The sequence below is a fragment of the Oncorhynchus nerka genome, linkage group LG14, assembly GCF_034236695.1.
Source record: "Oncorhynchus nerka isolate Pitt River linkage group LG14, Oner_Uvic_2.0, whole genome shotgun sequence".
NCBI classification, from domain to species: Eukaryota; Metazoa; Chordata; class Actinopteri; order Salmoniformes; family Salmonidae; genus Oncorhynchus; species Oncorhynchus nerka.
Window position 1 is genome coordinate 54,712,242 of NC_088409.1, and position 13,576 is coordinate 54,725,817.

General features: G+C 42.0%; 1 protein-coding gene across 1 annotated transcript in view; it reads left to right on the top strand.

The window, feature by feature from the left end:
- Positions 1-2,305: 2,305 nt before the first annotated feature.
- LOC115141494 (glutamate receptor ionotropic, kainate 4-like) overlaps positions 2,306-13,576 on the top strand; it is a 209,416-nt gene continuing 198,145 nt past the window's right edge. The window contains exon 1 of the mRNA XM_029680400.2: positions 2,306-2,423. Within this exon, the coding sequence (XP_029536260.1) occupies positions 2,342-2,423 (82 nt within the window). The 5' untranslated portion in view covers positions 2,306-2,341. The remainder of the gene's footprint in view (positions 2,424-13,576) is intronic.

The following is a 13,576-nucleotide window of genomic DNA, read 5'->3' on the forward strand; positions in this document are numbered from 1 at the left end:
TGTATTTCACTACTTGACCAGCTCCTCATTACAGAGACTGACATAGTTCAGTCTGCTTCATTTCCTATTTGATCCAGCGATATGACCATAGATAAGTTAGCCTTAGTCTATAACTAGGGCCCAGAGTTTTTCCTGATCAGGTCACATGATTATTGAACACACCAGGACCTAGAACAACTAATAGCAATACGAGTAACTCAGGATATAGATAAAGAGTATAAAATTAGTTACTTTCTAATTCTATACAATTACATTTATTTGATAAGAGCCTCCAAGATATATACAGTGCATTTGGAAAGTATTCAGACCCCTTGACTTTTTCCACATTTTGTTACGTTACAGCCTTTATTCTGAAATTAATTTTTAAAAATGTCCTCAATCTACACACAATACACCATAATGAAGAAGCGAAACCAGGTTTTTAGAATTAGCAAATTTATTAAAAACAAAAAACTGAAATATGACATTTACATAAGTATTCAGACCCTTTACTCAGTACTTTGTTCAAGCACCTTTGGCAGCGATTACAGTCTCAAGTCTTCTTGGGTTTGATGCTTACAAGCTTGGCAAACCTGTATTTGAGATCCTCTCAAGCTCTGTCAGGTTGGATGGGGAGCATCTCTGTACAGATATTTTCAGGTATCTCTAGATATGTTTGATCGGGTTGAAGCCCGAAGTCACTTCTGCATTGTGTTTGCTGTGTGCTTAGGGTCATTGTCCTGTTGGAAGGCGAAACTTCACCCCAGTCTGAGGTCCTGAGTGCTCTGGAGCAGGTTTTCATCAAGGACCTCTCTGTACTTTGAGCACACACATCTTTCCCCTCGATCCTGACTAGTCTCCCAGTCCTTGCCGCTGAAAAACATCCCCCCCCCAGCATGATGCTTACCACCATGCTTCGTCATAGGGATGGTGCCAGGTTTCCTCCATACGTGATACTTGACATTCAGGTCAAAGATTTCAATCTTGGTTTCATCAGACCAGAGAATCTTCTTTCTCATGGTCAGAGTCCTTTAGCTGCCTTTTGGCAAACTCCAAGTGGGCTGCCATGTGATTTTTACAGAGGAGTGGCTTCTGTCTGGCCACTCTCCTAATAAAGCCTGATGGGTGGTGCTGCAGAGATGGTTGTCCTTCTGGAAGGTTCTTCCATCTCCACAGAGGAACTCTGGAGCTCTGTCAGAGTGACCATGAGGTTCTTGGTCACCTCCCTGACCAAGGCCCTTCTCTCCCCCGATGGCTGAGTTTGGCCGGGCGGCCAGCTCTAGGAAGAATCTTGGTGGTTCCAAACTTCTTCCATTTAAGAATGATGGAGGCCACTGTGTTCTTGGGGACCTTCAATTCTGCAGAATTTTTTTGTTACCCTTCCCCAGATCTGTGCCTGGACACAATCCTGTCTCGGAGCTCTACGGACAATTCCTTCGACCTCATGGCTTGGTTGTTGGCTGACATGCAGTGTCAACTGTGGGACATTATATAGACAAGTATGTGCCTTTCCAAATCATGTCCAATCAATTGAATTTACCACAGGCGAAAGGATGATCAATGGAAACAGGATGCACCTGAGCTCAATTTCGAGTATCATAGCAAAGGGTCTGAATACTTATGTAAATAATACATCTTTATTTTTTTTGCAAAACTTTCCGAAAACCTGCTTTTGGTTTGTCATTGTGTGTAGATAAAGGCACTTTTTAAAATTTAGAATAAGTCTGTAACGTAACAACATTTGGAAAATGTGAACGGGTCTGAATACTTTCTGAATGCACTGTAGAATTTGTGACTTGAGAATCACACCTTTGATTATGGTTCATTTCAGTTCTTGTGAAAGTTAATAATAATGCTTTTTCTAATCAGAAAAGGAACAGGGAGGTGCAATGTAGCGTACCAGATAAACGAAAAAGGCCTATACTTTGAGGCTGCGGTGAAGATAGATGGTAGTTGCTTTGTGTTCTCAGTGTGTGTGTGTGCTTGCGTGCGGATGTGTGTGTGTATGTGTCTGTGTCTATGCGTGCCTGCGTGTATGTGTTCAGATGCCTGTGAACATGTGTATGCCCGCGTCATAGATTCTATTTATATCATTTTTATATGGTCACACCAGAAGGAATTTGGATCAGATATAGTTTGATTTCACACAAGAGTGACTATCATGTGGAACAGGTGCTAAGCTGATCCAAGATCAGAATCTGTGATCATGGGCAAAAACACAAACTGATACATGTGTGCCTGTCTTCATGTTAACGTGTGTAGGATCCAGGCTTCTATATAATTCATACATCCATGTGTTATGTTCTCCAGGTGGCTGTGACAGGGGGACCCCCGGGGCAGGACCCATGAGGAGTCATAGAAGATGCTCGCAGCCTGGGCGCCTCTGCTCCTCTTAGCCATGTGGGTGAGATGTTCCTCCGCTGGGCCGCTCTCCTTCAGAATAGGTGAGTAGTCTGATCTCTGACCCTGCATGGCTGGAGGGCACAACTCACCTCTCCTCACTCCCTATTCAAAAGACGACATCACAAGAACTCCTCTATGTGTAATTCTAGGCCTGGCTGAGACTTGCTCTGACAGCTGATTGCTTCTTCATTGCATCTCAGCAGCACTTTGACCAGAGGTCGGTAATCACTCCAATTGTACTGTAACAAGAAAAGGTGGTATTTTCTGAATGTTATATTCTGTCTGTTTCTGCCTGTCTGTTATTTCTAATGCAGCAGAAAGGTACAGAGTACTTTCTTGTGTGCAATCGAGTACCTTAACCAAACGGCTAGATAATCAAATTTTCTGCTACCATTTCCCGAGCCGCAGTGAAAAAAAGAGTGTCAAAATGAGTCATGATATTATACTTAGCAGGTAATTGAGTGTTAGCTGGGAAAACCAGTTACCAAAGTGCTTTGCGTTCCTATTTAGACACATTTTAGTGTATGGTGTTTACAGGCCCATACTTGTTTTCACACTGAGATGAGAGGGAGGAGAGAGGGATGAGAGGGAGGACAGGGGTCCTAATCTCATTACGTTAATTTGCCAATCCGTAGCCGGCTATCCGCCAGCCGTAGAGCTTGGTCTGGGGCAGCAGTGACCTAGACATCTCTCTCTCACAGCAGCAGAGGCCACCTCAACATGGGCTGATTTCTAACAGCAATCACTCTGACAGCAGGAGAAGGACAGACAGACGGTGCTGCTGTTGGTAGAGTCCAAGTACAGAGTTTCAAGAGATGGGGCTCTGTAGTTTGGCTCTGCCGACCGTGTTTATGAGAGAGTGTATTATTGACATGGCAGCGTACGGGAGCTGTGATCGAAATTATAGGCGTTGAGGCTAACAGCAGTATAACAGCAGTCTATATTTATTTCTACAGTAGCATATCTTTAAAAACATCATGTATATTGGGTAGCAAGCCGTGCAGGGATCAGAGAAAGGTCTGACACGGTGAATGTGCCTTGCCGATCAATTATTAATGCGCCCAATATGCTTGCAGCGGAACTTCTCAGTTTGCTTCAGCCATCTCCATGTGATCGTGACAGGGAACAACAAACACACAGCTCCTCAGCTAGCACATTTGGTTCCTTGAAAGTTGTGGGAACGTACGTTTTTGATTTCCCATTGGTTCTGGGAACGAAGTGAAAAGTTTCCTGACCAGTAAGAAGGAGCGTTTTTAAACGTTCTGAGAACGGAAAGTGTAGATTATTTGGAGGCTTTCTTAAAACGTTTACTGAATCTTTTAAGACAGTTGAAGTCGGAAGTTTACATACATAGCCAAATACATTTAAACTCAGTTTTTCACAATTCCTGACATTTAATCCATCACATTCCCAGTGGGTCAGACGTTTACATACACTCAATTACTATTTGGTAGAATTGCCTTTAAATTGTTTAACTTGTGTCAAATGTTTTGGTTAGCCTTCCACAAGCTTCCCACAATAAGTTGGTCTTTAAAATGGTGTATAATACTTATATGTTTGAGGAATTTTAATTATGAGATTTCTGTTGTTTGAATTTGGCGCCCTGCACTTTCACTGGCCGGTTGTCATATTGATCCCGTTAGCGGGATTTCAGCCGTAAGAAGTTTTAAACAGCTTGGAAAATTCCAGAAAATGATGTCATGGCTTTAGAAGCTTCTGATAGGATAATTGACATAATTTGAGTCAATTGGAGGTGTACCTGTGGATGTATTTCAAGGCCTACCTTGACATCATGGGAAAATCAAAAGAAATCAGCCAAGAACTCAGAAAAAAATGTAGACCTCCACAAGTCTGCTTCATCCTTGGGTGCAATTTCCAAATGCCTGAGTGTACCACGTTTATCTGTACAAACAATAGTATGCAAGTATAAACACAATGGGACCACGCAGCCGCCATACTGCTCAGGAAGGAGACGTGTTCTGTCTCCTAGAGATGAACGCACTTTGGTTCCGAAAAGTGCAAATCAATCCCAGAACAACAGCAGAGGACCTTGTGAAGATGCTGGAGGAAACGGGTACAAAAGTATCTATATCCACAGTAAAACGAGTCCTATATCGACATAACCTGAAAAGCCGCACAGCAAGGATGAATCTGCTGCTCCAAAACCACCATAAAAAAGCCAGATTACGGTTTGCAACTGCACATGGTGACAAAGATTGTACTTTTTGGAGAAATGTCCTCTGGTCTGATGAAACAAAAATAGAACTGTTTGGCCATAATAACCATCGTTATGTTTGGAGGAAAAAGGGGGAGGCTTGCAAGCCGAAGAACACCATCCTAACCGTAAAGCATGTAGGTGTCCATATCATGTTGTGGAGATGCTTTGCTGCAGGAGGGACTGGTGCACATCACAAAATAGATGGCACCATGAGGCAGGAATATATTGAAGCAACATCTCAAAAAATCAGTCAGGAAGTTAAAGCTTGGTTGCAAATGGGTCTTCCAAATGGACAATGACCCCAAGCATACTTCCAAAGTTGTGGCAAAATGGCTTAAGGACAACAAAGTCAAGGTATTGGAGTGGCCATCACAATGCCTTGACCTCAATCTGAACTGAAAAAGCGTGCGTGAGCAAGGAGGCCTACAAACCTGATTCAGTTACACCAGCTCTGTCAGGAGGAATGGGCCAAAATTCACCCAACTTATTGTGGGAAGCTTGTGGAAGGCTACCCGAAACTTATGACACAAGTTAAACAATTTAATGGCAATGCAACCAAATACTAATTGAGTGTATGTACACTTCTGACCCACTGGGAATGTGATGAAAGATATAATAGCTGAACTAAATCTATTCTACCATTTCACATTCTTAAAATAAAGTGGTGGTCCTAACTGACCTAAGACAGGGAATTTTTACCCAAATTAAATGTCAGGAATTGTGAAAAACAGTTTAAATGTATTTGGCTATGGTGTATGTAAACTTCCGACTTCAACTGTATGTTGGTTGGTGATATGGATGTGATACGGATTCGCACAAGTCCTTACACTTTGAAAAGCAATGATGTCGAGGTGAGTGAAATAAGTTAACAGCAGATATATATTTGGTGTTGTCGATGTTTGATGCTGTGAAACTTGGGGAATAGCTAACAGATTAGAATGTCCTGTTATGTCATGGTAACTTGGTTGGTACAGGTGAGCAAATCAGCGGTGGTGCTCGAATGATTCCGTGCTGCCTCATGGTGTCACGTTCTGATGTTTATTTCCTTTGTTTTGTCTTTATTTCGTATGGTCAGTGTGTGAGTTGGGGTGGGCAGTCTGTTTGTTTTTCTATGTTGGTTTTTGTGTTCAGCCTAGTATGGTTCTCAATCAGAGACAGGTGTCGTTAGTTGTCTCTGATTGAGAATCATACTTAGGTAGCCTGGGTTTCACTGTTGGTTTGTGGGTGTTTGTTTCCGTGTGAGTGTTTGTCTCCACATGGTACTGTTTCGGTTTTCACATTGTTTATTGTTTTGTATTTCAGTGTTCAGTTCGTTTTTTAATAAATCGTCATAAACACTTAACACGCTGCATCTTGGTCCGATCCTTACTCCTCTCCAGACGAAGAGGAAATCTGCCGTTACACATGGAAATAGTTGCCGTGTTTAGCTGTATAGTCAGCTAACTAGTTGGTTGTTTTGTCTTGTTTCTACCAATGTACACTTCCAGTAAAAAGCTTTAGAACACCTACTCATGCAAGGGTTTTTCTTTATTTTAACTTTTTTCTACATTGTAGAAATGTATTTTACATGAATTAACAGTTGTGCCTTCTTAAAAGTTCATTTGTGTAACTTCTGTCCTTAATGTGTTTGAGCCAATCAGTTGTGTTGTGACAAGATAGACCTATTTGGTAAAAGACCAAGTCCATATTTTAGCAAGAACTGCTCAAATAAGCAAAGAGAAACGACAGTTACTTTGAGACACGAAGGTCACTCAATCCGGAAAATGTCAAGAATTTTTAAAGTTTCTTCAAGTGCAGTTGCAAAAACCATCAAGAGCGAACTGGCTCTCGTGAGGACCACCACAGGAATGGAAGATCCAGGGTTACCTCTGCTGCAGAGGATAAGTTAATTATAGTTACCAGCCTCAGAATTTGCAGCCCAAATAAATGCTTCAAAGTTCAAGTAACAGAAACATCTCAACATCAACTGTTCAGAGGAGCGTGAATCAGGCCTTCGGGGTCGTATTGCTGCAAATAAACCACTACTAAAGGACACCAATAATAATAAGAGACTTGCTTGAGCCAAGAAACACGAGCAATCTTTGACAGGTGGAAATTTGTCCTTTGGTCTGGAGTCCTAATTTGAGATTTTTGGTTCCAACCGCCGTGTCTGTGTGAGACGCGGTGTGGGTGAACGGATGATCTCCGCATGTGTATTTCCCACCGTAAAGAATGGAGGAGGTGGTGTGGGGATGCATTGCTGGTGACACTGTCTGTGATTTATTTAGATTTCAAGGTACACTTAACCAGCATGGCTACCACAGCATTCTGCAGTGATACGCCAGCCCATCTGGTTTGGGCTTAGTGGGACTATCATTTGTTTTTCAACAGGACAATGACCCAACACACCTCCAGGCTGTGTAATGGCTATTTTACCAATAAGGAGAGTGATGGAGTACTGCATCAGATGACCTGGAAACCATAATTCCCCGAACTCAACCCAATTGAGATGGTTTGGGATGAGTCAGTGAAGGAATAGAAGCCAACAAGTGCTCAGCATATGTGGGAACTCCTTCAAGACGGTTGGAAAAGCATTCCAGGTGAAGCTGGTTGGGAGAATGCCAAGAGTGCACAAAGCTGTCATCAAGGCAAAGGCTATTTGAAGAATCTCAAATAAAATATGTTTTGATTTGTTTTACACTTTTTTGGTTACTATGTGTTATTTCATAATTTTGATGTATTCACCATTATTCTACAATGTAGAAAATAGTAAAAATAAAGAAAAACCCTTTAATGAGTAGGTGTTCTAAAACTTTTGACCAGTAGTGTAATTCATATGGAAATGGGCCAAGTTCCTTGTTATGGAGTAGGTAGCTAACTAGTTAGTCTATCAGTTGTGGTAAATATGGGCAGCGCTCACAAAGCATCAACCTCAGCTGTCACTTTCTCTAGCTAGCCATACAGACAACAAGCTAACTAGCCACCAAAATGAAGGCTTCGGTTATGGTTCATCTTTGCCAGGTGAAGATATTCATAGGCTATACATTGCCTCGTTTTTCAATTATTTGACAGCTTAGCTGTCGAGTTAGGGTAGTAGATACCCATGCAGTGGAGTTCATATGATGAGTTGGATATTTGTTTATATAGCCAGCTAACAAGTTGCTTGTTTTGTCCAGTTTCTACTGATGCAATTCATTTGGAAGCTGTCTCAGCCGCGTAAGTAATCAGCTAACATTTGGCGAACTAGTTCAAATGAAATCATAGTATATATACTGAGCAAAAAAAGAAACGTCCCTTTTTCAGGACCCTGTCTTTCAAAGATCATTCGTAAAAATCCAAATAACTTCACAGATCTTCATTCTAAAGGGTTTAACCACGGTTTCCATGCTTGTTCATTGAACCATAAACAATTCATGAACATGCACCTGTGGAACGGTTGTAAAGAAAACTTAGGACACTAAAGAGGCCTTTCAACTGACTCTGAAAAACACAAAAAGAATGATGCCCAGGGTCCCTTCTCATCTGCGTGAACGTGCCTTAGGCATGCTGCAAGGAGGCATGAGGACTGCAAATGTGGCCAGGGCAATAAATTGCAATGTCCGTACTGTGAGACGCCTAAGACAGCCCTACAGGGAGACAGGATGGACAGCTTATCATCCTTGCAGTGTCAGACCACGTGTAACAACACCTGCACAGGATCGGTACATCCGAACATCACAGCTGTGGGACAGGTACAAGATGGCAACAACAACTGCCCGAGTGACACCCGGAACGCACAATCCCTCCATCACTGCTCAGACTGTCCGCAAATGTCTGAGAGAGGCTGGACTGGGGGCTTGTAGGCCTGTTGTAAGGCAGATCCTCACCAGACATCACCGCCAACAACGTCGCTTTTGGGCACAAACCCCCCCGTCGCTGGACTAGACATGACTGGCAAAAAGTGCTCTTCACTGACGAGTCGTGGTTTTGCCTCTCCAGGGGTGATGGTCGGATTCTCTTATATTGTCGAAGGAATGAGCATTACACCGAGGCCTGTACTCAGGAGCGGAATCGGTTTGGAGGTGGAGGGTCCGTCATGGTCTGGGGCGGTGTGTCACAGCATCGTCGAACTGAGCTTGTTGTCATTGCAGGCAATCTCAACGCTGTGCATTACAGGGAAGACATCCTCCTCCCTCATGTGGTACCCTTCCTGCAGGCTCATCCTGGCATGACAATGCCACCAGCCATACTGCTCATTCTGTGCGGGATTTCCTGCAAGACAGGAATGTCAGTGTTTTGCCATGGCCAGCGAAGAGCCCGGATCTCAATCCCATTGAGCACGTCTGGGACCTGTTGGATCGGTGGGTGAGGGCTAGGGCCATTCCCCCCAGAAATGTCCGGGAACTTGCAGGTGCCTTGGTGGAAGAGTGGGGTACCACCTCACAGCAAGAACTGGCAAATATTGTGCAGTCCACTTGGAGGAGATGCACTGCAGTACTTAATGCAGCTGGTGGCCACACCAGATACTGACTGCTACTTTTGATTTCGACCCCCTCTTTGTTCAGGGACACATTATTCCATTTCTGTTAGTCACATGTCTGTGGAACTTCTGTTTACGTCTCAGTTGTTTTAATTTTATTATGTTCATACAAATATTTACACATATTAAGTTTTCTGAAAATAAATGCAGTTGACATTGGGAGGACGTTTATTTTTTTGCGGAGTTTAGTATGTAGTATATTCTCATTAAGTGTATAGTATACATGATGTTAGTATGGGTATTCGAACACAGCTCTGGTCTGTATTTAATCTTATTGAGAGAGGTTACCTACATTTTGAAATAGTCTCTGAATAGTTGTTTCCTTTTTTACATTGGTACAGAAGTAAGAATCGTTGTCAATCCAATAGCCTACAGTACTTTGTGGGTTTTGAAATACTTTCTGAATATGGTCATATTTTTTAAATTTTTTATTTATTCATATGTAAATAATATGGTACATTTTAAATGGTAATTTAGTCAAATGTACTATAATTTAAATACTCTAGGGTTCTTTGTCTTAATAATTTTTTGATAGTTTCTTTACACATTGGAAGACTAAATGAGTGTTATTCCTATTGACTTGAATGTGGTATCATATTAAAGAAGAGGTTGTGCTCTTTAAAACTAAGGGATTGTAATTTGTTCTTTGAAAATTCTCAGTAATCTACAGCAGCATTCTAGAATTATATTGGGGTCTAAAGGGTTAAATAACATTCTTAGAACTTTCTTTGTATGTTACTAATGTTTACTTGTGTTTTTTATGGAAAGTTTTCTTAATGTTCTCAGAATGACTTTAAATTTAACTATGAGGAAACCTGTAGAAAACGTTATGCTGAAAGTACTGAAATTCCCACAGAAGAATGTTGTTTCTTAACATTCTCTAAATGTTCTGAGAAAATGACGTAAAATAGAACCATGAGGAAACTTGTAAAACGTTATGCTAAAGGACTGAAATTCCCACAGAAGAGCGTTCTTAACGTTCTGAGAACATGACTTTAAATAGAACCACGGGAAAACCTGTAGGAAACGTTATGCTGAAGTACTGAAATTACCACCTAAGGAACATAAGGTTCTTAGAATGTTATGTACTTGCTGTGTAACCTGCACCATTTCCAGGACATTGTGGGAAGATTGTATGCAAATTAACTATATGACAACCACATTTTCACCAAGCTCAAAGAAACATATGGTTCTTAGAACGTTATGTGGTAGCTGGGTCCCAACTCCAGAATTCTGTTGGATAATTAGTGAATGCTGTATTATACCTCCTCCTCTGTTTTCTCCTACCCTCCCACCTTCCCTCCCTCCGCCACCTCACATCTCTCTACAAAGGCACCTCTAAAGCGGAGCTAATGTTTATTCCCATCTTGTTTTAGTTGATAGTTAATTAGGCGGTCGGGCCTCTGTTTTCCCCCCCTCTGATTTCAGGCGGCGGGAGCTAGACGGCATTGAAGCTTGTCAGTGGCACGCCGCGGAGCCGGCATTAGCGTCGGGGCTGTTATTTCACTCCTGTATGTCTTTTCCTGCCGCCTGCCGCCGCACTCCAGGAGGTTATATTTAACTCCGCTAGGCCCCTCGAGTCCTGCCTGGCTGCCGGAATGTCACCGTTGGGCCTTCATACGTAATGAATACATGATAACAGGCCTAAATAGCATCGCTACGCTAGCATCACACCCCACTGTCAGCCAATAGTTTGGGAGGGGAGAACAGGTGAAATGAGGAGACTGTCACGACTCCTTCCGAAGGTGGCTCCCCTTCCTGTTCGGGTGGTGCTCGGCGGTCGTCGTCACCGGCCTACTAGCTTCCACTGATACCTTTTTTCCCTTTTCTGTTTATTGGTTTCACCTGTGTTTAGTTTAGGCTGATTGGTTGGGCTTTATTTACCAGCCGGCCCGCCTGTTGGTTGTGTGGGATTATTTTCGATGTACATGTGTACACGACTGTATGTCACGGTTGTCCGTGTTTTTGGAGTTTTGCTGGACTGTTTAAGTCCCCCGTGTTTGGGGCATTTGTTGTGGTTGGCATCTGTTCACCGTTGCGGTGCATTAAAGTGGGCGCTACCCTGAACTCTCTGCTTCCTGCGCCTGACTTCTTCCCCACTACACCCCGGGCGTTACAAAGACAAGGATGTTGTCTTTGGTTGAGTCTTAATTCTCCACCCTTGCACACTCCTCGTCATGGACTTTAGTAAAAAGCATGTGATTGGTGTAAGCATTGGCTGGAGTGAGTTTCCACCATTGTTAAATCCATGTGTGAAAGTGTACACTTTGGGAGAAGGGTGGAGAATCGGGAAGCAGGACATGCCTCTTTTTGTTTGGCAGATTGATTATAGATTTGTAGAATACAGTATGGTCAGATGATTGAGATGACATGATTGAGACTGGTGTGGTATTTCATTTACCTAGGAGGCACTTGAAAAAACTAAATACATATTTCTGATTTTACAGCTGCACCATCGAGAGTAGAGGCCGACCGATTATGATTTTCAACGCCGATACTGATTATTGGACGACCAAAAAAAGCCGATACCGATTGATCGGCCAATTAAAAAACATATATATATATATTTATTTGTAATAATGACAATTACAACAATACTGAATACTTATTTTAACTTAATATAATACATCAATAAAATCAATTTAGCCTCAAATAAATAATGAAACATGTTCAATTTGGTTTAAATAATGCAAAAACAAAGTGTTGGAGAAGAATGTAAAAGTACAATATGTGCTATGTAAGAAAGCTAACGTTTAATTTCCTTGCTCAAAACATGAGAACATATGAAAGCTGATGGTTCCTTTTAACGAGTCTTCAATATTCCCAGGTAAGAAGTTTTAGGTCGTAGTTATTATAGGAATTATAGGACTATTTCTCTCTATACCATTTGTATTTCATATACCTTTGACTATTGGATGTTCTTATAGCCACTTTAGTATTGTCAGTGTAACAGTATAGCTTCCGTCCCTCTCCTCGCCCCTACCTGGGCTCGAACCAGGAACACATCGACAACAGCCACCCTCGAAGCGTCGTTACCCATCGCTCCACAAAAGCCGCGGCCCTTGCAGAGCAAGGGGAACAACTACTTCAAGGTCTCAGAGCGAGTGACGTCACCGATTGAAACGCTATTAGCGTGCACCCCGCTAACTAGCTAGCAATTTCACATCGGTTACACCAGCCTAATCTCAGGAGTTCATAGGCTTGAAATCATAAACAGCTCAGTGCTTGAAGCACAGCAGAGAGCTGCTGTCAAACGCACGATAGTGCTGTTTGATTGAATGCTTACGAGCCGGTTGCTACCTACCACCGCTCAGTCAGACTGCTCTATCAAATATCAAATCATAGACTTAATTATAACATAATAACACACAGAAATACGAGCCTTAGGTCATTAATATGGTTAAATCCGAAAACTATAATTTTGAAAACAAAACGTTTATTCTTTCAGTGAAATACAGAACCGTTCAGTATTTTATCTAATATTAACTAAATATGCAGGTTTAAAAATATATACTTGTCTATTGATTTTAAAGAAAGGCATTGATGTTTATGGTTAGGTACACATTGGTGCAACGACAGTGCTTTTTTTGCGAATGTGCTTGTTAAATCACCCGTTTGGCGATGTGGGCTGTAATTCGATGAGAAATTAACAGGCACCGCATCGATTATATGTAACGCAGGACAAGTTAGATAAACTAGTAAAATCATCATCCATGTTTAGTTAACTAGTGATTATGTTAAGATTGATTGTTTTTTATAAGATAAGTTTAATGCTAGCGAGCAACTTAACTTGGCCTCTTGCTGCACTTGCTTAACAGGTAGTCAGCCTGCCACGCAGTCTCCTCGTGGAGTGCAATGTAATCGGCCACAATCGGTGTCCAAAAATGCTGATTACCGATTGTTATGAAAACTTGAAATCGGCCATAATTAAATCGGCCATTCCGATTAATCGGTTGACCTCTAATCGAGAGCATCCTGGTATCCAACCGGAAGGCGCTACAGAGTGTAGTGCATATGGCCCAGTACATCACTGGGACCATGCCTACTTCCTTCCAGGACCTCTATACCAAGCGGTGTCAAAGGAAGGCCCTAAAAATGGTCAAATACTCCAGCCACCCCAGTCATAGACTGTTCTCTCTGCTACCACACAGCAAGTGGTACCGGAGCGCCAAGTCTAGGTCCAAAAGGCTCCTTAACAGCTTCTATCCTCAAGCCATAAGACTACTAAACAGTTAATCAAATGGCTACTTGGACTATTTCTATTGACCCATTTTTTCACGCTGCTGCTACTCGCTGTTTATTATCTATGCGTAGTGACTTTAGCCCTAGCTACATGTACATACCTCATTTACCTCTACTAACCTGTACCTCCACACATTGACTCGGTACCAGTACCCCCTGTATATAGCTTCGTTTTTGTTATGTTATTGTGTTGACTTTCTTTCCAGACTTTCTTTAATTACATTTTTATTTTAAAA